The following is a 26563-nucleotide window of genomic DNA, read 5'->3' as shown; positions in this document are numbered from 1 at the left end:
ACCAGCTCTGTGAAGAATTATTGAGCCTCCACATAAGGATACATTTACTGAATTTATCTCAGAAAATTTAGTGGTAAAAATAAAAGTAATGAAGAAAAAGGCAAAAACTGCAGAACATCTTTAATTTCTGAGCCCAGAACTGATTAGGAACATTTTCCTGACAGGAGAACACAGGAGACATCTTCATGGCAGGAGAACAGAGAGGAACATTTTTCAGACAGAAGAGAGCAGAACAGAAGATGATGAAGAAAAGTGAGATGATAGGGTGAAACGGGATGGAATGAGATGTAGTTAGCTCCTCAACCGAAGTTTTATTTTTCTCAGCTGTAAGCATTTATTTTTATTATAGCTGGATTTAGTCAGTTACTGATTTCAGTTCAGTTGATCTCAGTCTCAAACAGAACAGGTTGATGACACTGAATGAGACATGACAAGAAATGAGAAGCAGTTTTCACTAACAGGATAATTTTTAGCTTTTCATATTTTCATAGATTACTGCAGTTCACACTGTTCTTTATTAGCTCATCTGTTGTGTTCCAGGAGATATTTGTTATGATCATACTTACAGGTGGGATGTTCTCAGTTGATTGGTTCTCTTTAGAACCGCTCCTCTCTCCTTGTTTCTCCTCCATAATTCAAAAAAAGATTTTCCTCTCTTCCTGGTGGCCATGGTTGTCTCTGCTCTCAGGTTCTACCTGTTTCTGGATGTCTTCACCTGACTAACCCTCTGTCTCTCTGTCCTGTTAAATCTAAAGGTTTGTTCTCTCTGCTGTAATCAGACTTGCTTGTTCACTGCAAGACTTTCTTGATTCTCTATAGCATTTATGCCCCCTCTTCACAGTGTAACACCCACTCGGACAAAAACAGAACAGAAAACAGAACAGAAAAGAGAACTTTGTTGGCTTTCATATAATTTGGGAAATAAAGATCTCTCTGTTTCAATGCCAGTGGTCACAGTGAGGATTGTTGATAGGAATTTTGTTTTTGTGGCCGAATGTGGAGTTTAAAGGCACTCCAGCTGCTCTTTGGAAATAACAGGAAATGATTAAAAGGTCAGACATTCTAGAGTTCTAGAGTTTCTGTTCTTTTGCTATATAGCAGACAATGTTCACTAAAAATGCCCTTCCTGCTGTTTTCTTCTCCCATCAAAAGCTAATGATCACAAACCCAGTGTCCTTTACTACCAAGCAGAATTAGTGGTTTATTAAAGAAGCTTTAGGTTCAGTATCTGAAAATGAAAACCTATCCTGCTTCAGAGCAGGTTAGATTTTTCTAAATTCGCATTTAGGACCATGCAGCACCATTATTCTGAGAAGAAGCCCGGCGTCGTCATCTGGCTCTAGAGACATAAGATGTCACCTCAGTGGCAGGTAAGGAGCTTGAGCTTGTTTGTATGATGAGCTATACCAGACAGATATAGTTGGGCTCCCCTCCATGCACATTCTGGACTCTGGAACCCAGCTTGTCAAGAGGGGCTTGGCTCTCTTCTACTCCAGAGATGCCTGGGTACAATCAGTGTGGGTATAATCACAAGTCCCCAGCTGAGTATCTTGGTGTTGACGTTCTCCTCAGTCTGAGGAAAGCTCCAACACGTGTTTTATTGAACTGGATAAATCTCACACCTGTGCTTCCCAAAACATTCTGTGAGTGTTGCTGCGAGAGTATTGGGAAGGAGCTGGCAGTCTGGAGTAGAGGGTGACACGGGAGTGGATTTTCTCTCCTGTCCCATCCCGCTCCCACAGAAAAATGTCTTGTCCCATCCCAATCCCAGGCCAGCATAATAAAAAAAAATCCTGTCCCGTTCCACTTCTGGTAAATTGACTCCCACTCCCGTCCCGCTCCCATTCAGAACGACTCCATCTCCTGTGACTCTCCCATTTTTGTTTTCTTCATTTAGTCTTTTGGTAATTTCTTTCTTTGAAGGACCAGTTAGGTCCCTGTTTTTAGCTGTAGTAAAGGCCAGTTAAAGTAAAAAGAATAATAATGAAGAAATAATAAAATATCAAACAAGGAAACAGGCCATGCCTATCTTAGTTGAATAAACAAAATGTACATAGTTGTATTTTACTCATTTATTAAGTGATTGTTTCCTTTGAACAATGACATCACTTTTATGTTTCAAGTTGCTGAAAAGAAAGAAAAATGCACCTAGTAAGAGAAATGTTCTTGTTGAACAAAAGTGCAAAAAGGCAAAACCTTCATAATTTAGAAACTGTACCTCAATGGTTCACAGCCCTGGTCCTCAGGGACCCCTTCCCTGCAAGTGTTAGATGTTTGTCTGCTCCAGAACACCTGATTTAAATTCTGACATGACCTCCTATACAGGCATCAAGAATGGAGGGTCAAACTGGACAAAATTAATACAATAAAATCATCATTAAATAAATAAATGTTGTGAATGTCCCATAATTCTCACGCAATAGTCTTTGCGTTTTCTCACAATACTTTGTGGGATAGTTTCCAAACCAGATAACTGCAAAAATGGAACAAACACTACACCCGTTTTGAGATTTATTGAGTTTTATTTTGAAATCGGCTTTAAATAAAATTATCTTCAAATCAGACTTAAAGACAGTTATTATCCACAAGCTGTCAAATTCTTGAACTCTGGACAATAATGCTGCATGAAACCACATCTGTGACACTTTGTTTGCTTATTACTGCTGCATGATGTGTACTTTTTTTTGTACACCATTAGTGTTTTTGTTTTTATCGTGATTTGAACGGTTCTTCTTATGCTAAGCATTTAATCGCATTGTTTAGTGCATGTTAACCTGCATATGACAAATAAACCATATCAATGACATATCAGTGCTGTTTGTTTTATGAGCAGTTTGTCATCTGTGCTGCTGTTCCAAAATGCCGAACGCAAAAGTATTGCATGGAGACGCAAAAGAAAAACAAAATCCCCCATGTCCCTTGGCGGGCTCCGTACCTTTCCCCTCTACTGTGGCAAAGGCTCTTAAATCTTTAGTGCAGCAGTTTTGTTGGTCAGATGAGACTTGACACATGATGATACTTTTCATTTGATGAATGAAGAGATGCAGGGTTGATTTAATCCAGAATCTGCCTTACAAGTGTCCCTTAATCACTGGTGAACTTGATTATGACTAAACACGTTTTACAAGCAGCATACTGTTAAAACCGCTACATTCAACTCTCCTGAAGTTCGGTAATATTTGCGACTTTCCTGTGAACTTGAACTGACGCAACTGGCCAACCTTCAGCTTAGACTGGGTGTGGTGAAGATGAAAATGACACTGATGGCTGATCAGCAGGAGCTGAGGCGTCCCAACAGGCCGACCCACAGTGGAGGCAGGAGCAGGAAAACCAAAGATCTCGGAGAGGATGCCCAAGAGGAACCTGAGGAAATGGGTCGCGAGGAAAAGCTGAGCCGCAGTAGCTGGAGGTTAGTCTGGGAAGGCTGAAACTGATGCTGGCATGTCTGGCTGATTTCCAGCGGAGACAGAAGCTGGAGTTTCTGCAGAACCCTCATAGACGGCTGAAGCAGGAGGTAAAGATGGTGACGGTGTTGGCACTAAGGTGTCTGGTTGACCTCCAGCTGAGACTGGTGCTGGATCGTCTTGCTGAACCCTAGCGGAGACAGAAGATGGAGTGTCTGAAAAATCCTCTGAGATTTGCTGAAGCAGGGGGTGAAGTTGGTGGCTAAACTGGTAACAGAGGTGGTACTGAAGCGGGCACTGAGGTGTCTGGTCAACCTCCAGCGGAGACAGGTGCTGTGGCTTCCAGCTGACCTCCAGCGGAGACTATTGCTGGAGCATCTAGCTGAACCCCAACGGAGAGAAAAGCTGGAGGATCAGCAGATCCCTCAGTGGAGTCAAGAACAGGAGCTGAGAAGGTTAAGGACGTAGGAGACTTGCCTGACGGCTGAGATGCAGGAGACTTGGAACCACTGAAACTCTGGGAAGCGGTGCGGGAACCGCTGAAACTCTGAGAGGTGGTACAGAAACCACTGAAGTAAGGGAATGCAGCCGGTGACTCCTAAAAAGCTGCTGGTGAGCCCTGAGATCTGCAACGGAGTCTTGAAAATCTGTGGTGGAGCCCTGGAGCTGGAGCGACCGGCTGACCTCCAGTGGAGACTGGAAGTGGAGCAACAGGCTGAACCCCAGCGAAGACTGGAGCTGGAGCGTTGGCAGATCCCTCCGAGAGGTCAAGAACAAGAACTAAGGCAGGTCGAACAGCAGCTAAACCCGACCGAATGCATGCAGGAGTGGATGGATGGCTCTGAGATCCACACACCGGAGGTAGTCCCTGAGGGTGATCATCTCATAACGCGCTGCTTGGTCCTTCTTTTGGCTGGTTCCCACTCTCAGTGTTGTGGGTTTGGTGGCAGGACCAAAACGCAGATCATGGCGAGGAGGCCGCATGGTGAGGAGAAGATGTTTTAATTTAAAAGCAACGACTTACAGGCAAGTAGACCAGGTGTACAGTCAGGAGACAAACAAACCATAAGGAGGAACTCGGGAACACAGCAAGTGTTGAAAACGTAAGGAACCAGCAGGGAAAAATAAAACTAGAGAGCTTATAAACTGAGGGAAGTGGAGTATGGACCAATGGGAGACAGGGAGGCAGGTAATTAAAGGAATCATGAAACAGGTGTGGACCAGGCTGCAGGGAACTGAGGAAATATGTTACTATGGAAACGGGAGCTAGGGAATGCAGACACTGGAAGGGAGAACTAAACTAAACTAGAGACAACTCTAGGGAAAGGAAACCTAAATATAAGCTAACATAAATATTAATTCTAAGAAGAACTAAACATGGGGAAACTAAGCATGGGGAAAAGCTAAACTAATGGAAAACAGACCTAAGGAAACCTATATGATATAAACCTAAAACACAAGGCTAAATCTGGAAGGAACACTAACTAGAGAAAGCAGGGACAAGAGGAACTATACTAAAGAGCAAGGCTGGGAAAGAACAACTAATCTTAAGGGGAATAAGCAACTGGGTGAATAATACCAAACGGGGGTCTAAGGCCAGAGGGGAAAAAGGAACTAATAAACTAGAAGAATGTAGTGGGGGTGGGAGGCTGCTGACCTCGACTGAGGACATTATCGGGCGGTGGAAGGAGTACTTCGAGGATCTCCTCAATCCTGCCATCACACATTCCGTGGTGGAAACAGAGGCTGGGGACTCGGGGTTGGACTCCTTCATCACCCAGGCTGAAGTCACCGAGGTGGTTAAAAAGCTCCGCGGTGGCAAGGCTTTGGGGGTGGATGAGATCCGCGCTGAGTACCTCAAATCTCTGGATGTTGTCGGGCTGTCATTGTTGACACGCCTCTTCAACATTGCGTGGGGACAGTGCCTCTGGACTGGCAGGCTGGGGTGGTGGTCCCCCTTCATAAGAAGGGGGACCGGAGGGTGAGTTCCAACTACAGGGAGATCACACTCCTCAGCCTCCCTGATAAGGCCTACGCCAGGGTATTGGAGAGGATAGTCAAACCTCGGCTTCAGGAGGAGCAGTGTGGTTTTCGTCCCGGCCGTGGAACACTGGACCAGCTCTATACCCTCTACAAGGTGCTCGAGGGTTCATGGGAGTTTGCCCAACCAGTTCACATGTGTTTTGTGGACCTGGAGAAGGCATTCGACTCTGTCCCTCGTGATGCCCTGTGGGGGGTGCTCCAGGAGTATGGAATCGGTGGCCGAGAGACATAGTCCCTCCAGCGTGTCCTGGGCCGTCCCCTGGGCCTCCTCCCGGTGGGACGTGCCTGGAACACCTCCCGAGGAAGGCGTCCAGGAGGAATCCGGTATAGATGCCCGAGCCACCTCAACTGGCTCCTCTCAATGTGGAGGAGCAGCGGCTCTACTCCGAGCTCCTCCCGGATGGCCGAGCTCCTCACCCTATCTCTAAGGGAGTGCCCGGCCACCCTACGGAGGAAGCTCATTTCAGCCGCTTGTATCCGTGATCTCGTTCTTTCGGTCATGACCCAAAGTTCATGGCCATAGGTGAGGGTAGGAACGTAGACCGACCAGTAAATTGAGAGCTTTGCTTTTCGGCTCAGCTCTCTCTTTACCACAATGGACCGGCACAGCGCCCCCATTACTGTGGCAGCTGCACCGATCCGTCTGTCAATCTCCCGCTCCATTTTTCCCTCACTCGTGAACAAGACCCCGAGATACTTAAACTCCTCCACTTGAGGCAGGAACTCCCCTCCAACCTGAAGAGGACAAGCCACCCTTTTCCGGTCGAGTACCATGGCCTCGGACTTGGAGGAGCTGATCCTCATCCCAGCCGCTTCACACTCGGCTGCGAACCGCCACAGCGCATGCTGTAGGTCTTGGCTAGAGGGGGCCAGCAGGACCACGTCATCCGCAAAAAGAAGAGACGAAATCCACTGGTCCCCAAACCAGACCCCCTCCGGCCCTTGGCTGCGTCTAGAAATCCTGTCCATAAAAGTTATGAACAGGACCGGCGACAAAGGGCAGCCCTGCCGGAGTCCAACATGCACTGGGAACAGGTCCGACTTAGTGCCGGCAATGCGGACCAAACTCCTGCTCCGCTCGTACAGGGACCGGATGGCCCCTAATAAAGGGCCCCCGATTCCATACTCCTGGAGCACCCCCCACAGGGCATCACGAGGGACACAGTCGAATGCCTTCTCCAGGTCCACAAAACACATGTGAACCGGTTGGGCAAACTCCCATGAACCCTCGAGCACCCTGTAGAGGGTATAGAGCTGGTCCAGTGTTCCACGGCTGGGACGAAAACCACACTGTTCCTCCTGAAGCCGAGGTTCGACTATCGGTCGGACTCTCCTCTCCAATACCCTGGCGTAGGCCTTACCAGGGAGGCTGAGGAGTGTGATTCCCCTGTAGTTGGAACACACCCTCCGGTCCCCCTTCTTATAAAGGGGGACCACCACCCCAGTCTGCCAGTCCAGAGGCACTGTCCCCGACCGCCACGCAATGTTGAAGAGGCGTGTCAACCATGACAGCCCTACAACATCCAGACACTTGAGGTACTCAGGGCGGATCTCATCCACCCCCGAAGCCTTGCCACCGCGGAGCTTTTTAACCACCTCGGTGACTTCAGCCTGGGTGATGAAAGAATCCAACCCCGAGTCCCCAGCCTCTGTTTCCACCACGGAATGTGTGATGGCAGGATTGAGGAGATCCTCGAAGTACGCCCGATAATGTCCTCAGTCGAGGTCAGCAGTCTCCCGCCCCCACTATAAACAGTGTTGGCAAAGCACTGCTTCCCCCTCCTGAGGCGCCGGACGGTTTGCCAGAATCGCTTCGAGGCCAACCGGTAGTCCTTCTCCATGGCCTCATCGAACTCTTCCCAGGCCCGAGTTTTTGCCTCTGCCACAGCACGCTTGGCCTCACGGTACCCGTCAGCCGCCTCAGGAGTCCCACAAGCCAACCACAGCCGATAGGACTCCTTCTTCAGCTTAACAGCATCCCTTACTGCCGGTGTCCACCACCGGGTTCTGGGATTGCCGCCACGACAGGCACCGCAGACCTTACGGCCGCAGCTATGGGCAGCAGCATCGACAATAGATGCAGAGAACATGGTCCACTCGGACTCTATGTCTCCAACATCCCCCGGGATCTGGTCGAAGCTCTCCCGGAGGTGGGAGTTGAATGCATCCCTGGCCGAGGGCTCTGCCAGGCGTTCCCAGCAGACCCTCACTATGCGCTTGGGCCTGCCGAGTCTGTCCGGCTTTCTCCTCCTCCAGCGGATCCAACTCACCACCAGGTGATGATCAGTGGACAGCTCAGCCCCTCTCTTCACCCGAGTGTCCAAAACATGCGGCCGAAGGTCTGATGATACGACAACAAAGTCGATCATCGACCTCCTGCCTAGGGTGTCCTGGTGCCAAGTCCACTGATGGACACCCTTATGTTTGAACATGGTGTTCATTATGGACAATCCGTGACTAGCACAGAAGTCCAATAATAAAACACCACTCGGATTCAGATCGGGGAGGCCATTCCTCCCGATCACGCCTCTCCAGGTGTCACTGTCGTTCCCCACGTGGGCGTTGAAGTCCCCCAGCAGAATAATGGAGTCCCCGGGAGGGGCACTATCCAGCACCCCCGACAGGGACGCCAAGAAGGCAGGGTACTCTGCACTACCACTCGGCCCGTAGGCTGAAATGATAGTCAGAGACCTCTCCCCAACCCGAAGGCGCAGGGATACAACCCTCTCATCCACTGGGGTAAACCCCAACACGAGACGGCTGAGCTGGGGGGCAACAAGCAAACCCACACCAGCCCGCCGCCTCTCCCCGTGGGCCACTCCAGAGTAGAAGAGAGTCCAACCCCTCTCAAGGAGATGGGTTCCAGAGCCCACGCTGTGCGTGGAGGCGAGCCCGACTATTTCTAGTCGATATCTCTCGACCTCCCGCACAAGCTCAGGCTCCTTCCCCCCCAGCGAGGTGACATTCCACGTCCCTAGAGCCAGCCTAAGCATCCGGGGATCGGGCCGCTGAGGTCTCCACCTTCGTCCGCCACCCAATCCTCTTTGCACCGGTCCCTCACGGTTCCCCCTGCAGGTGGTGGGCCCACAGGGGGATGGCCTCGCGTCTCTCGTTCGGGCTTGGCCGGATTTTTACAACTTTCACATAAATATTTTATGTAACATTTTTAAAAATAATTTTACTGTACATTTTTGGAGAAATAACGGGTCAAAGTATTTACTAATGCTCAACCAGTATATGCTTTTGTTGCTTTTAATTGTGGTTATAGTATAGATGACCCTTTACTATAATCTGAAGAGATTGTGTTGTCACCTCATGGTTTTGGAGAAATAAAATTCTGAAAGTAGGACAAAAGCATATAATGGTTGAGCATTAGTAGATACTTTGACCCGTTATTTCTCCAAAAATATACAGTAAAATTATTAAATATTTATTTTTTTACATAAAACATTTTATGTGAAAGTTGTAAAAATGTAATTAATATAAATGTTCTGTAGGTTACTTTCCTGTTTTCCTCTTATTTTCTCAACCATTGCCAGGATCTGGTCCTTTCTGCTCCATTATCGTCACTGATCTTTAAGAGAGAGCTGGTGTCGGCTGGCGGGGCCGCGCATTTCTGACTGTCGGCTCACTTGACCGCAGTGCAGTAACATATCTATAGGTTAATGCCATCTGTTCTTGGTTTTCGAAACAGAAAATACAGTTTCCCTAATCTTATTAAGATTTACAAAGCTTCCCTCATCCCACTTTCTGCTTACTCATCGTCGGTAAAATGGCAGAGTACACAGTGTATAACAAGAAAATAAGGACACTAAATAATACTGCTGTTGAATGACTTCCGTTGTGGTTTTTGTATTTGTGTTGTGGCTTTTGTATTTGACCTGACACCTCTGGGCCACCGTACATATAGGATACCAGTGATGCTTTTAAGGGCTGGGTGATCCTTGTTTGAACAAAGCAAGAGATGTGTCCAGATTCCCGGGATAACGTCAAGCTTGTCCCCGGTGCCAGCAGGACACTACCTGAGTTTTTTATTGTCACCAATCCTGTCTCTGGTGTTCATGGACAGGATTGTCAATATGCACTATATTTTCCTCTTGGACAGGAAACACTGTGAGATTCCACAGAATGAGCTGGAGACTGTTGCTGGGTAGAGGGGACATCTGACCTTCATCATGCAGGATCGTGCAGGAAGATGGTTATATCTATTGGGTCCTCGTCAGAAGTTGTGGGGGCTACTCCTGTCTTTTTTATGAAGAAAGAGCTGAGCCAAAAAAAGAGCTCTCAATTTACCAGTTAATCCTCAATCCAACTCTCTCCTCTGGTCATGAGATATGGATCATGACTAACAGTGGCGGCGGTAGTTACGGATCATCCTGTAACTGGTGGGTTGCTGGTTCGAACCCCATCTCAGTCATAGTGTCCTGGAGCAATACACTTCACCCGCCGTGCCTATTGGGAGATTAACTCCGGCTTGGGAACATTTTGTGTTCCCCAGGATAGGCTGGAGGGTTTACCTGGGGAGAAGGATATTTGGGCTTGTACTTCCTGCCTCCTGAGGTACCTCTTGAAACTTGGCATTGTTTGCCTTGATTTAATCCGCTTCAGATAGCTTTGCAGAAACAGAGAGAAGTAGTGCTGGAAAGGAAAAGTTTGTCAAAATTCCTCCACAATGATGTGAGAGTCTGATAAAATCAAACAGAAAGCCATGATTGAGAGTCACTGCTGCTGAAAGTGGTTCTACAAGCTGCTTTATCAGAGGAATTTAATAAGGAAAGTTTTTTAACTGCAGAAATGTTGATGGTTCACATTTTCTCACCATGTTCAAACCAAAGGATAGCTTCAGTTGACTTTGGCCAATCTGGGTTTGTGGAGCTCCTGATGATGGATGTCTGATCAGAAAGTGTTGTGTTGTGATGAGTACAGCTGTAACTGTGGTGGCAGATTCAGCCAGTATAAATCCCACACACACATTCACACAGGGCCTCCTGTCTCTGGTTTCCTCCTCATTTCCAGGTTTTACTCCGCCCTCTCATTGCCATGGCACCAGCAGCTGTTGGGAGTCATCAGTTTTACTTTCTGGTGTAAAATTACAGGGAGGACGATGATCCAGCCCATTCCAACACACACACACACACACACACACACACACACACACACACACACACACACACACACAGTTCATTCCTTCATGTGTTCCTACATGGCTGTCTTTCAGCTCCTCCTCACCTCCCTCTGATCAGCCGCTAACCTACTCCTCTGACCTCCACTCCGTTCCTCCCTCCCTCGCTTCCCGTCTCCCCGTTTTTCACCGATTATTCTTTTGATGCTTTCTCTGAAGACTCAAACTAGACTGAGCTCAATGTTTAACAGATGTGTAAAAAATGTAGACCCATGTTTTCTGATGAAGAGTTCACCTGAAACCTGATGGTGGTGTTGGTGTTCTGATGAGTGGATCCTGCCACACAGTCAGGGAAGACGCTCAAGATCAGAACCATGAACACAATGTGTACTATGTCATCGATGGGAAACCGTGACAACACATCCAGTGTTTTCCACCTTTCTGCTGATTTATTGTGACCCTGTGAAGGAGTCCTTTAACTCTAATCAGTCCAGATCTATCCTTCAAGTCTCTGATGTTGCCACAAATATTGGACATCAGAACCTTAAAAAAGCAATCAACAGCCAGGACTGTTTCAGTTGCTGTCATTAGACATACCAGACAGGAAACAGCTTCAGTCCCAGAGCTGTGACATATTGGAAGCTTTATATGGAAATCTTTATGAGCTTATTTTTCCTGCTTCAGGAAACATGTGGTGTTGAGAAGGAGACAACGATTCAGGGGCCGATGGGTACGGAACATAAATTGTTTTCTTTATATAATTAAAAAGTTGTCATCATGATGAAGTTCTTCTAAAACAAATCTGGTTTTGAGGGTGTTTTTACACCTGAGGTGTTGAGTCCGTTAAAAACGAACACTGGTTTCTTTCCCTCCGGTAAAGTTAGTTTGTGTAGATGTGAACACAGCAGTCGCTCCAGGGTGTGGACCCAAACAACTGTACCGAGACCACTTGGAGGAGGTGCACTTTCAAGACATCTTCTCAAAATAGTTCGCTGTACTTCTCAGATAATTTTGCCTGAAATATTACCCAGATAAAACTCTAAAAAGAGGATTAAATTTTCCACATTTTCTACCAGTTCAGAACACAGCATCTGCTTCCTGTATTTATATTAGGTTCCCCCGCCCCAGATACATCCGACCAATAAACAGACTGAACGTTCTTGCATGGTTTGTAGTGACAGATTTCGGTTTGCTTGGAGTTTTCGGTGTGTGAAAAGAAATCGAACCATCGGAAAACTAATCAACTGATTCAGACCAAAGTAAGCGACCTGTAGAGGTGGAAACGTGTAAAATACCGTGGCAGAGAGTTTTTATGTTTTCACATAGCTGAATTTGTTTAATAAAGACAACTCTATCTTCAGGTCTGAACTTTCATTTCATTTCTTCAGTACTCCAACATGGCCTCCTCAACATCTAAAGTGACAGAAAAGATTTTAAGAAAATCAAGAGAAACTCCAGTTGTGTGGAAAAGCCTGGAATGAACCCTGGATTTCACACTCTGCCCAGATCAGGAAGCTGTCTGCAGGAGTCAAGTTTTACCACTAATAAAGCACGAGGTCAGGGGAGTCACGACCTTTAGCCGCTTCTCTGTAGAGGTCAGACCTTTACATGCAGCAAACCAAACAACAGCTTCAGGAGAATGTGGAGAAACATAGAAGAGAAGCATCTCAGAAGAAAACTTGGTTGTTAACCTGAAAAGACCTGATAGACTCTGGAGAACAACACTGCCAGTTATTTCACATCCTTTTCTAAATATTTGCTGAAACAACAGCAGATTGCACCTTTAAAACAGATATGGTTACTATGGCAACCAACTAGACCCCCCCAGCAGTTGACCTCGGTTTACCTTCTGTCACATTTCTGACAATATATCTGACATGATGGTACTGGTGTTCATCACAGCTCTCGTTTCGACCCCGTTTTTTACCTCTTAAGGTGAAGATCATTTTACCATCTTCATCACTGGTGTTCTCAGTAAGGTGTTGATAAATTCACACAATCGGAAACATTAACATCACTTTCCAAAACTCCCAAAGCGCTCACGCATGGAAGACGAGATGTTCATGGACGTATTTAAGGCGCACCTGTGAACATGTCCATGATGAAACTTGAGAGTCTGCTATGGCCTCCTCCACTGCGTTAACTTATTGCAAGGCTTAATGTGTGTGTGTGTGTGTGTGTGTTCCTGTCTTGGCATCACAGTGAGAACCATTTTCCCGATTTCACCATCAAATTGAGGACCGTTTGTACCAAAGTGAGGACATTTTGCTGGTCCTCACGACCTATTTTGCTAACGGTTAGGTTTAGGACTAAGGTGTGAATTGACTTTAGGTTAAGGTTAGGGTTAGACATGCACTGGTAATGGTTAGGTTTAGGGTTATTGTCAGGGTTAGGGCATAGAAAGGGTTGAAAATGACTGAAAATCAATGGAAGTCAACACATGGTCCTCACTACATATAGCAAAACAAGAGAGTGTGTGTGTGTGTGTGTGTGTGTGTGTGTCTGTTAGAGGGGAGTGTGTCTTGCAGCATGAGTGTGTCCATCACCGACAGGTCACCGAGCCTCTTGTCTTGGTGATAACCGGCGCCACAACACAGACTCAGTCTGCTTTAATGCTCATCATGTTTAGCTCCTTTTCACCACTAGATGGTGATGTCACACCTACAAAAGTATCCATTTACGGTTTAAAATACCTCTACTTCCTGCATGTCATCCAACCCTAACCCCCAACAATTCTGTCTTTGTAGATTTTAAATGTCCAGAAACATTTGTTAGTGTTAGTTGTTAATCTCAAGCAGCATCAGTTAATCTGGGATCCACCTGATGGCCTGTAAGGACAGCTGTAGTTGAGGACTCAGCAAGATCACTGACTCAGTTTAGATGCTCTTCTGATCTCTGAAACATCAGTAAAAACATGAAGTCACCTCTGCGGTTCCCATCCATTTAGAAGAAACAATCTGAAAGGGTTTCTGATCACTGAAAAGAAAGCCCAGAAGCTGTGTTCTGTCTGTTGATATGTGAGGACGTAATGAAAACAACACTCATCGCTCTGAGGGAACATACTGATGACACCAACATGCTCCCTGAGCTGTTATCAGGCTGCTGTTCCAGCTCACTGGGATGTTGCTTCACACTGATAGAGAAAAGTCTTCCTGTTTCTAATGGAGCCACACACTCATGCATGTGAGTGTGTGTAACTGTAGACGGCAGAATGCTGCTGGACCAGGTCAGAAACGTTCGGTATTTCCGGCCTTGCAGTTGGATTTTCATGCTAAAGTCAGCTGCTGAGTCTGAGCAGGAAGTGCAGAAAGGGGGCGCTGCTTAAATAACTGTCAGTGGTTATTGTTTACATGATTAATTAAAATCTTTATTAGTGTATTTCATTACAATAAAATAATAATAATCTTTTATTGGTTGAAAATTGATTGTTATTGTTGTGAGTAAATAAAGAAATCCTTCTTGTGCAGATCAGATCCACTCAGTCCATACACACATTTCTTCTTCTACTCTAATTCTATCATTTATAAACAAAATAATAATTTTACGAGGTTTATGCTGGAGAAAAAATCCGGCAGCAGGCAAGTGAGTGTGGAGCGATTTATGTTCAAGCAGAGTTTATTGTTGTGATGTAATACCTGACCAATGTTTTATCACCACTCATCTCTGTACTACAGTAATAAAGTGGCCTGATGGAGGTACTGAGAAGCCTCAGGACTGCTGCAAAGCAACAAACCGGACCATTTTGAAAGATGCCTCAGCTTCTGCGAGAACGTGTCTTCCACCAGAAACATTGATGAGGAAAAGAGAAACAAATACAGCTTCAGAGGAAGAGTGGGAATAAAACCAACTGCAGGCTGAAGAAAGAAAGAAAAACATTCAAGATGACTTCACAATACAAAAAAAGCCAAATATCTCTAACAATTCACTGCACCTCTACTTTGTATCAGATGCACCTGTACTGCTCAGTCTACTGCCGGACTAAAAACCCTGCCGATCACTGTAAGCACTGCAGCCATGAGACCTGTTGAAGCACTGGCCTTAGCCCTCTAGAAAACCATCACTGACCTGTTGCTGCATCACCTGCAGTATCTAGACAACCCATGAACATATTTGTTGTGCACTGCAGCTCTTCTTTGACCATGGTGGTACCAGAACCCCTGAGGACTAAATTCTTCCTCTGGAAGCTTATGAAATCTTCATCATTCTTCATCAGTTTCTTAAAATAAAACAGAAATAACACTGGAGCACCAATCAACTCATGCCTAAAAACACACATCTTAGCGTAATCAGTTTAAACATGTTTTGGTAGCTGTTGTGTTTCCAGGTTTTTCCTGAAGACTGAAACAGCATGTGGCATTTTTAGCTTCTCATCGAGCTCCTTCCTACACTCAACGTTGAAACTGGTTTTAATTATTAACTGAATGCTTTAGATGTGCACAGCAAGGAAGATTGGAATGGGATCAGATAATTTATGGTTAAGTTTATGAACAACTTGGTGCATTATTCGAGCATTCTGCAGATTTTTGTACTTATGATCGTGAAGGTAGAGATGTGTCCTGGTAGGAGAGTTAATCTCAGAACATGATAAGATGTTAACTACTTTCTTGTGGGGAAGTTTAAGCTTTTTCAGATATGATATTGAGAATGTGATATTGCAGTAGTATAAATGAGTTTCAAAAGTGTTGAGGGTGGCATGTACTAACTTAAATAACACATTTACATGTTTTTGTTAAAATCATCAATATAACATTTGAAATTAAGACATTGAATATATAATATAATAAAATATAATATAGTTTGTTCTGCTGATCTTGAGGGAAAGGTTTTTGCACCTAAACTAGGTATCTTCTGCTGCTGGATCACTGACTTCATCTCTCAAATACAACAAACATCTGGAGGTTCTGGAGTACCTCAAGGCTGTGATCTTTCACTCTTTTTAGTCTCTATGGCAAAGAATGCATCGCCAGAGAGTCGACTGTGGAAACTACAACGTTTGCAGATGACATGGCTGTGGTTGATCTCCTAACTGTTAGTGACACGTCTGCTGATCGACAACTTAATAACTTCACTCAGTTTAATGACTGTTCATGCTATGAAGGTGGAGTGAAGGATTCACTCTGTGCACCATCAGAATGTTTCACAAGATGTTGACTGTATTTATCTGTGTAAGAATCATCACTGTAAAAACACACCCAGTGCATAGCTTCCACCACTCTGCCCACTCTCCACATCCCTCTCCATCTGGTTTTCTCCACATCGCATCATAGAAGAGGACACTAGACCCGACAGACGGATATAACATCAGCAGCAGTTTCCTGCAGTGCTAAAATGCTGCTGATGCTCATGGTTGGCATGAGGTGCAGGTAACTGGAGAACCTGAAACCAAATTCTCACCACATCACTTTCTGCAAGTGAGAGTAATCACTACAAAGCTGGAGTGGATCGTGTGCATGATGAGGCTGAGGTGTAAGGAAATGGAGAGCAATTCATTCAAAAGATCTACATGATGAGACGAGTCTGTGGAGCAGACTAGAAATGGCTTGCTGGGAGGCCTCTTTTAGAACCTGGGATCTGGACTGGAAGTGTTGCAGAGTTCTGGTAGCCTCCTCAGTCCCAACCTAAAGGTAAACCCATGGCTTCTCGATCAATGAGCACTGTTTATTCTTTTGATTTTTAGTTTTTACACCAAGCTTCTTCTAATGTTTAAATTCTCGTTTGTCAAATCAAATTAGATCTAATTTTTTTATAGCACATTTAAAAACGACTGCCATTGGCTAAAGTGCTTCACACAAAAACAACAAATAACAATAATTCAAAAGAACAAAACAATAAAGAACATATTCTAACTAAATAAAACCATAAAAATAATCCCCCAAAAAGCAGCTTTTCCTAAAGATTCAACAAATCCTCCAAATGAAATAATGAGTGAATGAGTCTTCTATAGTGGACAGGTGAATGTTTCAAACACACGGACAGATTTCTGTTCATTTCAAAGTTTTGTTGGGTCACCGCCATTTTGGTCGGGTAATCGACTGTTAGTACGCAGCTCAACAGGGGGCGCAGCTCTGATGTCACCAGAATTTATAAAAATCCTTTTAAAAAAAACAAAAAACGTAGCTGTGGTGTTCTAATACTACGCTCGGAGGCCATCTCTGGAGTAATAGAAGCTCGCAGGCGGGTTTGCTTTTCCTCCACACTGGCCAATCCCGGAAGAGCTTGAGAAGCTGGAAATCTGTCTGATATAAGAAGATCAGAAGATCCATATTCGCAGATTATCAGCTGACACGCCGGTGAAGGTGAAAACCCCAGAGGGTTCCCCAAGGGGACGAATTCCCTCCTTGTGTTTTAGTCAACTACAACAATTGATTATAAATTCCCTGTTTTGGACAAAAGAAGAGAAGGTGATCGTTGAGAGTGTTTGTGGACGTGCGACATTTGCTGCTCATAACTTCACCCTTCCTTGAACGAGGCCCAATTGCTAGCACCCCCTTTTCAGAGGATTCACCAACAAGTAAACTCGTCTTGTTTCCTATTTTGGGCCAGTTTTGGTCTCTAGTTTGGGCAGGGTGAGACATATAGTAAAGGTGATCTAGAATCACCATTAGTTAATCCGATTGAAGTTATGCTGAACTGTTTTGAATGTTTTGTTCGAATACTGTTGGACTTTAAAGCGCGGCTGTGCAGCAAAGTTTGAATCACCGCGTTTTGATCAACTGAGCGCTGACTCAGATGGAGTTAAAGTGGACTTTAAAGCAGACTGAGGCTACGAACTGAGCCTCGTGTTCATCTACATTGTTTCACAGGTTATTGCCATTGTGTTTTTCCACTGGGTTCCCATCTCAGAGTTTTATGATCATTTGTTTTGAGACTAGCCCGCTATCAGCTGTTAGTGGCCAAGAGGCTCACTGCTAGGTGCTTTACCGCATCTAAACTGACGTGGCCCTACCATGTAACAGCTGACAGCCGCTATTGAGAAGCATCAACAGACCAAAGAAGGTTTCACCATTTATTAATTCTCCTCCACTTTCCGAGTCAACTCAAACTGTTATTTTATTCCCATTCTGTCCATAAACTGCTGGCTTGATCTATATCTACACTCAGTACAAATTTTCATTTTTTGTTATTCATTTACTCCCTTACGTAGAATTATGTATGCTTAATCAGGTGAAGGTTGTTGGACCAGAATAGTGAACCGTAATGGTGGACTATCGGTTTAATAAATTTTCATAGATAAAGAGACAGCGTTTGTGTTTATTTTGTGCAAGAGTGATTCGCCTGTCAACTAGGGTTAGTGTTCCACACCATTCGGTAAAACAGTGAGGTTTAGTGTGGTTTTGGTTAATAATTACAGTTATTATTGACAATTAACTAATTATCCTGCTTTCTATTTGTAAGAAATGATTTTTTGTTAAATGTATTATTTCTGAATTATGATTTTTAATTATAATTTACATAAAACATTTATAATCAATATCATAATCCCTTACAGTTTCTTGATCGTTCCCACCTGGCTTCCATCCTGTTGGTTACTCTCTGGGATTATGTATATTTTCTGAGCTGGATCAGCTTTATCACATTTTTACAGAAGCATAGATGGAGATTTCCTCTTCCTCAAGAGCACAGGTGTCAAACTCCAGTCCTCGGGGGCCAATGTCCTGCAACCTTTAGGTGTGCCTCTGCTTCAACACACCTGAATCTAATAATTAGCAGGATTCTGGAGAACTTGACTGCGTACAGAGGAGGAAATTCGGCCATAGATTCAGGTGTGTTGGACCAGGGACACATCTAGAAGTTTGAGGACACCGGCCCTCAAGGACTGGAATTTGACATCCCTGCTCTAGAGATTTCTTAATTTCCTCTGATCAATCGATCTGGAGCTATTTAGGTTTTTGTTTTGTGTTTTTTGATCATTCTCCTTGTTATATATTTTAGCCCGTGCTATGTTCAGTTTATTATCCGGTGCTTATTTTTGTCAGGCGTTTTCTATATTAGTTTATTCTAGGTTTCTGTCCTTTTGTGTTACTGGATTTATTTCTCCTAGATCGCAGTCTTTTCCTCCATGTCTTGTAGTTTCCTGCATCTCCGTTTTGATTCTGCTCAACTAGCATACCTCATTTCTCCATTTCCTGCAGCTGTTCTTTGACCCTTATAAGCTCTCTGCTGGCTGCTCTTCCTCGTCAGATTCTCTGTTCTGGCCCGTTTGTTTGCCATGCTCTATGTTCTGATGCCATTTTGTGATTCCTTGTGTCAAGCTGTAAGTTTTTGTTTTATTTTTTCTATTTAAATCTTTTAAATCACCGTGCTGCTCCTGGCTTTCTCTCTGCACTTACTCCGAAAAACACACTTCTGGACAGACCGGGCTGCTTTTTGATACTCCTGTTTGTTTATTTATGTATTTTTTGACAATTAAACATATTTTTTCCATAAAAGCAACTATAAGATTATTAAACACATAAATGGACTAAACCTATGGAGTGCTTTTCCAGTCTGAGCACTCAAAGCATTTTACACCAGATCCAGATTCATTCAGTAGCACTCACATTCAAACACTAATACTTAGATTGGTAGGCAAAGTGTGGTTAAGTGCCTTGCCCAGAGGCACATCGACATGTGGCAGAAGGAACAACTCTTCCCACTGAGCCACAGTTGCCTCTAGCTTTGTCAGAGGCAATGATCTGATCATTGATTTCTAACACTTTGACCTCTAGGTTGATGAGGTCAGGATAAAACCACTGATCCACAGACGTCTTCGCCCTCCACTGAGTGCAGTCTTCTGCTGACACTCACTAAACAACAAGCTGAGTATTTGTGCCAAACCGATCCAACACCACGTGCATCAAACAGTTGCATTGACTTGTAACAGATGCATGTTAAAGCCAGACTAGTTTGTATTCTCAGGGGAAATGTTGGCTTTAAATGCTGGTGTTGTATTTTGCTGTGTTTGCCTCTAATTGAGTCGTTGTTAGAGACAAACTCTGACAGCCCACTTCTGTTTCTCCAGTTTCCCTCGGAAATCTCTGTGGACAGAAACAGGCCGCAATGCCGAACTGCTGCCAAACAGCGACATACACACACACAGACACACACCACCGTACCGACTTGCACAAGGATCTCATTGCAATTCAGAAGCCAAGAAACTTCTAACTCCTTAAGCATATGTGCTGCAATCACACGTGTGTCGGAGAGACGCCAGTTCAGTTTAACTTCTGAGGAAATTGCCTGAAAACCTGCAGGGTCTGCAGGAGCAAAACCAGCAATAAGACCTTCTAAGAGACATAAATATAGATTTACAAACTCAGCTTTGGCCATCATGTCAGGAAGAGGCTAAAATCAGACACAGAAAGCATTTATTGTTTTATCTGAATACACAAATTATGATCTATGGAAGTTAGAAATGTGCCGTTCAATTAAAAGAAAATAGATGAGAGATTTCAGGCTACAGAGCCAATCACAAACAATAGGAGGCGTTCATAAGGAAGGACGTTGTGGTTAATTTGTCATTGGAAAGATGGAAAATGTCCAGTTTAATACAACAAAATACAACTGTAACACTAACTGTAAGCAGCTGTTTTCAGCAGTCTGGGTATTAATATTACTGGGATCATATTTATTCAATACAGCGAAGGACAACAGAAGTCAGATATTTGAATATCCTTTAAGCTGTTGGCATCATAAAACCCATTCCGGTGAAATATGAAGGTTCTGGCTCTGAACTCCTGTAGGTCTCTTATTCTGCCACCATTCCTAGTGAGGAGGAGTATTATTTTTGCAGTAGTGAACGTCTAGTGGTAGAGAAAATAACTGCCGCCAGTGTTCCCAAATCAACATGGATAGAGTTTTTCGGGCCTCATCGGTCAAACCCGGTTTCCTTCATCCTGATCATGTGGCTGAATTATTGATCCTGAATAAACACCTCCCTGTGAGCCATGTGGGTTTAATTTGCTCCAGGCTGTTTTACTGTCATGTTATTGAGACCAGGTCGGTTCCCTGATAAACATCACTTTCCCATTCATGAGGAACCCTCCTTTAAAAAGACCAACTTATGTTTGACATTTGTTACTGTTGAAAATACATTTTTCTGTTGAGAAGACATTTTGTTTTTTGCACTGAGGTTAATTGATTCAGGTCCGGGTGTTTTGTTAGTGTGAAGAAATATAAATCAGGACCTTTGAGAGTTAAAATTTAAAATAACTGAACATTTCATCTTATTTAGTCGCAGAGCATCAGCCTATTCTTTCATCCTGATGTTTCCTATTGCATCAAATCGGACTCTATTGAATCAGAACATTTCATTGGACTGAATTGTGGTTGATGGCAGAATTGAACTGCAGTAAATTGGTCCTCCTTGCTCATCATTGGCTGTGTGTTAAGGCGCATTTTGCATTCCCAATTCTACTCATTGTAACTAGAAAAGCATTTATACAGAGCAGATCTCTGCCAAGGCAGCAGGGTCACATGTTGGCTTGTTCCTAAACTGATGAGCTTTTCTCTGAATGACTTCTGCATGACAGCTGCTGACTGGGTGAGGAACCATGTGGAATTCCAAGTTGTTGCACCATGGTCTGGCAAAGATAAAGAATCCTTCAAAAACATCCTGAATCCAGACGGCGCTCCGCATAACTACCAAAATCCCATCATCTGTTGCTTGTCCTAATATGCACCTTGTTTGAAAATGTCATCCAAATCTGTTCATAACTCGTACTCGTCGTCTTCCGTTTATCCGAGACAGAATCACGTGGGCAGCAGTCTCAGAGACACCCAGAAGTCCCTCTCCCAAGACACCTCCTCCAGCTCCTCTGTGGGAGCCTGAGGTGTTCCCAGTTCCTCTAGCATGTCCTGGTCTGTCCTCTGGACCTCTTTCTGGTGGGACGTGCCTGGAAAACCTCCAGAGGGAGGCCTCCAGGGGGCATTTGCAAACAGATGCCGGAGCCACCTCAGTTGACTCCTCTCCTAGAGGGAGCCAGCAGCACCAGGTCATCTGCAAAAAAGGGGAGGCGAAATCCCCTTGTCCCCAAACCAGTCCCACTCCGGCTCTTGGCTGCACCTAGAAATCCTATCCATGAAAGTTATGAACAGGATTGGTGACAAGGGCAGCCCTGGTGGAGTCCAACATGCACTGGGAACAGGTCCGACTTAGTGCCGGCAATACTAACCAAACTCCTGCTCCACTTGTACAGAGACCAGATGGCCCCTAATAAAAGTCCCCAAATCTCCTTACTCCTGGGGCACCCCTACTGGGCACCACAAGGGACATGGTTGATTGCCTTCTCCAGGTCCAGAAAACACATGTGGACCAATTGGGCAAACTCCCATGAACCCTCGAGCACCCTGTAGAGGGTGTAGAGCTGGTCCAGTGTTCCACGGCAGGGACGGGGTTAGGGTTAGGGTTAGCTCCTCCTGAGACCGAGGTTTGACTTTCAGCCGGACTGTCCTCTCCAACACCCTGGCTTAGGCCTTCCCAGGGAGGCTGAGGAGTGTGATCCTTCTGCAGTTGGAACACACCCCCCAGTCATCCTTCTTGTGCAGGGGGACCACCACCCCCTGTACTTTGCAAACAGACAGACAAACGCCAACTTAAACATAACCTACAAACTGAACTTGACTGCATTTTTATAACAAGGATCAAACCAGAACGTATGCAACTGAGTTTAAATCTTATTTCTGTAAATAAATCTGCTCTGTTTCTCATGACAATGACATTTATGGTGTGAATTGAAATACCAACTGTGGAGCCTGCTCACCAGCATGTTCCAGCACACAGCAACGTGGTGAACAGCTGCTGCTCTGCCCTTTGTGTCATCCCTGTGGTGTCCTGCAGTGCTCACCTGTGTGATGCCGCCAGATGCTGTGCAGAGCTGCACTGGCCTGGAGTCAGGCTTCCAATAACTTAGCTGCAGCACAAGCTGCTGCACCAACTGGACCATCGCGATAATTTGTCCCGATTAAAGGTTTCCCGAGGAAGAACCTGCGAGCTCATCTTCTAGCTTACATACCGTGCGAATGTAAAGCCTGCCGTGCTAATCTGACCGGCTAAATGCTGTTTCCTGTGGCAGATGGTTAACCTTTTAGGGTGACCTGTTCAGTTAGCGGTTAGCCTGGCCACAGTCTCACTGAGCTAATTTAAACCCCAGCAGTTGTCGTTGGCAGCAGTTGTTAATATCTGATCTCTGATCAGTAAGTTGAACACAGACAGCTGGCCCATAAATACAGTCTACTAGTTTATGCTAAACTACAACGTCAGACTGGAGAATGTTGCATAAAACTGAATCTGTAGCTCATCATCAAGCAGCTCCTTAAACTATTAAAAGTCTGAGTCATATTTAGTGATGGATAATGTAGCACGGTAATGTTAACCGCAATGGGTGTAGATCTTTGCTGCAGTCTTAAGTTCACTGTCACAAGATCATCCTGCTGATGTTGGTTCAGATGTCTGGACCAGAATCATCTGACTCTGCCCTCTATCAGACAGCTGAAGCTTCAGAGCTGCTGATGGGATCCCAAACTGTTGCTCTGATCAGTAATTAGTCAAAGATCAGGAGAAAACGACTCCTTTTGGAACAAAAGTATAGCATTCTTTTTTCAAACCATCAACCATCAGTGTCCAGGTCCAGATCCAGTGTTCCCAGTTACGCAGCTGTGAATCTAACTGGTCAACACTTTCCTCATTCAAGTTCAGGTGCACAGTTCCAACTCTGAAGCAAAAAAAAAAAAACATCTAAAGGGAACTTTACAAAGAAAACGGAACCAAATAATCTCCAGTCTGGTTCAGTCCAGTCCCCTACAAACAGTGGTTCTCAAACCTTTTAGTCCAAGCACCACTTCAGCAAATGCCGAGCTGTCCATCATCTCTGCAGACATTTTACCACAGAAGGACAACAGCATTTGAACTTCATTACAGTTTACATTTCCAGGTTCTGAGTCGGGAAGAAAATAACAAGAAGGTTCTGTGAAGTCAGTTGGAAGCTTAAAGGATTCTCACCAACCCCGATTTCAAAATCCAAAATGGCTGCCTTGGATTTAAAACGTAATGGCTGCAGTACGTCTCCATTTTACATGATTTATATCTCATCAGATCTCTCACCCAAACATCTCCTTGAAGGAGATTTAAAGGACAACTCCAAGAAATCCATTCTCATTAGCTTGTATTGCTAACAGTAGTTTAGCCTGGACAGCATACCAAGCCCACATTTCTCTGCTTTTTGAACTTGGACCTGGAACCCAGTTAAGTTGGGCCCAGAACCATTTTAGAGGTAAGCATACCTGCACATGTGACCAGCTGTCTGCTTCATTTGAGAAGTTTCTGATGAAATTAAGATCAAAGTACTCAAACAGTTTAGCTGCATGTCAGCTGTACATCACAGGTAATATGTTTGTATTTACCACAGCCAGCCCAAATATTACAGCATCTTCCATGAATTGGAGTCTGGCGATTTTACGTTTTCATTAGGAGTAGGGTCAATCAGAACCGGTTCTTCCTGGTTCAGCCTAAAAACAAAACCTCAAGGGATGCTTTTCTACTTTTACTTCAAGAAAACATAGAAATGAGACAATATTAAATCATAAATGTGGAAAACAAGTCATTTGAAATAATAGTAGGATCTGGATGAAAAGCTCCACTTGGAGCAGTTGAGAAGCTGTTTTTAGAAACCACAATCATCAAAAACCCATCCAACAGATCAAGGTTTGACCCCGCTGTGTAATCTCAGCTCTGCATTCTCCACCAAACAGACACAGGTTTCATTTCACACCTCGTGCCATCTGAAATCCCAGATCACAAACACTTGAGTCAAGCTTACCTTCTTCTGTTTATTCCCAAATGATTCCAGTAAACATCTGAGTCCCGGCAGGGTGGCTACCTATCAGTCTGTTTTCCAGCCCGTCTTCTTCTCTCTGGGTCCGTCTGCCGGCTTCAGCTTTGCTTCTCTGACTGAAACATGAGAGGTCAGGTAGTGTGTCTTCACACACACACACACACACACACACACACACACACACACACACACACACACACACACACACACGAGAAGCCACATGGTCATCAGTTCCCAGCAGAAACTGTTTAATTCATCCAGTCCGATGTGGGCCGGGTTCAATCCGTGTCATTAATGTCTGTGTGTTGGTGCTGAAGGAGGTTGGTTTCACTCAGTCAGAACTCAAAAACCCAAACTTTACCAGTACTACCTGGCACAAGACCTCCTCTGCACAGTTTTCCCTGTTTTGGAGGTTTTGGAGGCTCTTTCTTTGCCCGACCGTAAATAAATGATGGGTGCAATCTCATCTTCAAGCTGCCCATTCAAGTGCTGTGAGTAACCATCTGGTCCTGCTGTCTCCTCTGCTTCATCGTCTCTTCTGTATGGTTTGGAGCTTCATTGGGGTTTCTGCTTCCTTCGGTTTGGGTCACCAGTATTTTAGTGGAAGGTTCTGTTATTTCTGTTGCTGTGTTGGCTCCAAAGCGATTGTAACTCACACTCTGCTTTACATGTGAAGAAATTATGAGTCTTTGGTGGTATTAAGATCTTGCCTTTATGTGGCGTTTGGTCTCTTTTACTAGAATATATATGTATATGTTTTATTGGCTTTGTCAATATAGTTATTTTCTGTATATTTCTTCCATTCTGGACTTTATCTGGACCATTTGAGGGAAACGTTCTGTCTTTATAGTCTGGGTTGTTATTCTTCTAAATTCACCGACAAACCAATCGACTGTGTGTGACAGTCTGTGATCTAATCTGCAATAGCTTCAGTGTCTCTGCAGGTTGTTCCTTTCAGGTATTATTGCAGTGAAGTCAGGTTTAAGCATTTAGCCGTTAGGCTGGCTTCTCTATGTAGTAGGTAAATATAAAACTTCTGTGCCTCGTAAAGTGCTTTGAGTGGCCTGGTTGGCTACAAAGGAGCTATATAAGTAGAGTCCATTTACCATTTGTTGGTCTGGATAGCGATTTGTGAAAGTTGTGAAATGTATTAACTCAATTTGACCACTACAGGTCTCTAAACCTAAGGTTTTACATTAAATATATAGTTTCATACCATAAATACCATACAATAAATTCAGTCAACATACCATAAACACTATGGTATGTCGACAGGCAACAAGCCCTAAAAACAAAACCTTAAACTCTAAACTATTCGAGCCAGTAACAAATAGGACACATCTCAACAAGATCAATGGGGTAAAAACTGCATAAATACATTCTCTGAACAAATACAAATATAGTTAGAAAATAAAATAAGCAAAATGAACAAGTATTTAAAAAATAAAGGACAATGAGCAACAATAAAACCTTTCAGAGTTAGAAAATAATCTAAATAAAAAAATCTAAATAAGTAAAAATGTTCAAATATAGCTTCAAACTCTAAATAAATCAAATAAAAACTGCATCAAAATCACTAACCTTTTAAGATGTCTGTTCCTTTTAACAGAACGTATCAAACTGTGGGTCTCCTATCTTTTTTGAAAGCAAAATCTGCTATAATGTTTTCATGTGAAATGTGACCTCCGACCTCATTGTTGACAATGGCCAGTCTAGTTATCTCTCTGGCCCAATGGAGGACCTTAGCTATGTTTTCATGAGTTTTAGCTTTGATGACTTTTTAGAAAATAGTTTGCAACAAAAGCAGTAAACTGCACCATTCTTCCTTGAATATGTTAACCAACTCCGTCTAAATTTCTGAGCATTTGTATGAAACGTAACGTAGTGAAAGCTTCTGTTTAACCTGGACTTGGGGAATTCAAAGTCTCTCTCAACCTCCACCAGGCCCCTGCAGACCAGATCGGATCTTACTTGGTCAGACAGATGTGATGCCCACTGAGCAGGATCAATCAGTGATGGTGGAGCAGATGGAGCATTTAACTCTGGATCTCAAGAGTAAAATCAGATACCTTCTGTGGACAGAACTCATTTTTAACTTTAAATCAGTGCTTTGTATGTCTGAATTAATCAGCTGAAGGGATGAATCATTTCGCTTTCTTGCAATCTGCAGATGTGGAAACAAA

General features: G+C 44.2%; 1 protein-coding gene across 3 annotated transcripts in view; it reads right to left on the bottom strand.

Annotated features, from left to right (window-relative positions):
* LOC124862619 (sodium channel protein type 4 subunit alpha B-like) overlaps positions 1 to 24474 on the bottom strand; it is a 43491-nt gene extending 19017 nt beyond the window's left edge. The window contains exon 1 of one of the 3 annotated variants that reach the window (XM_047356656.1): positions 24366 to 24474. Coding sequence is in view for 2 of the 3 variants with exons in the window: in XM_047356655.1 (XP_047212611.1) it covers positions 567 to 670 (104 nt within the window). In the remaining variant the exon portion in view is untranslated. Of the gene's footprint in view, positions 1 to 566; positions 869 to 24365 lie in introns of those variants that run through there. The other 2 variants (XM_047356655.1, XM_047356654.1) reach the window with 2 other exon arrangements.
* Between the last annotated feature and the right edge of the window lie 2089 nt (positions 24475 to 26563).

This window comes from Girardinichthys multiradiatus, chromosome X (assembly GCF_021462225.1).
Source record: "Girardinichthys multiradiatus isolate DD_20200921_A chromosome X, DD_fGirMul_XY1, whole genome shotgun sequence".
In the NCBI taxonomy this organism is placed as follows: Eukaryota; Metazoa; Chordata; class Actinopteri; order Cyprinodontiformes; family Goodeidae; genus Girardinichthys; species Girardinichthys multiradiatus.
This window is presented reverse-complemented; position numbering and strand designations above follow the sequence as displayed.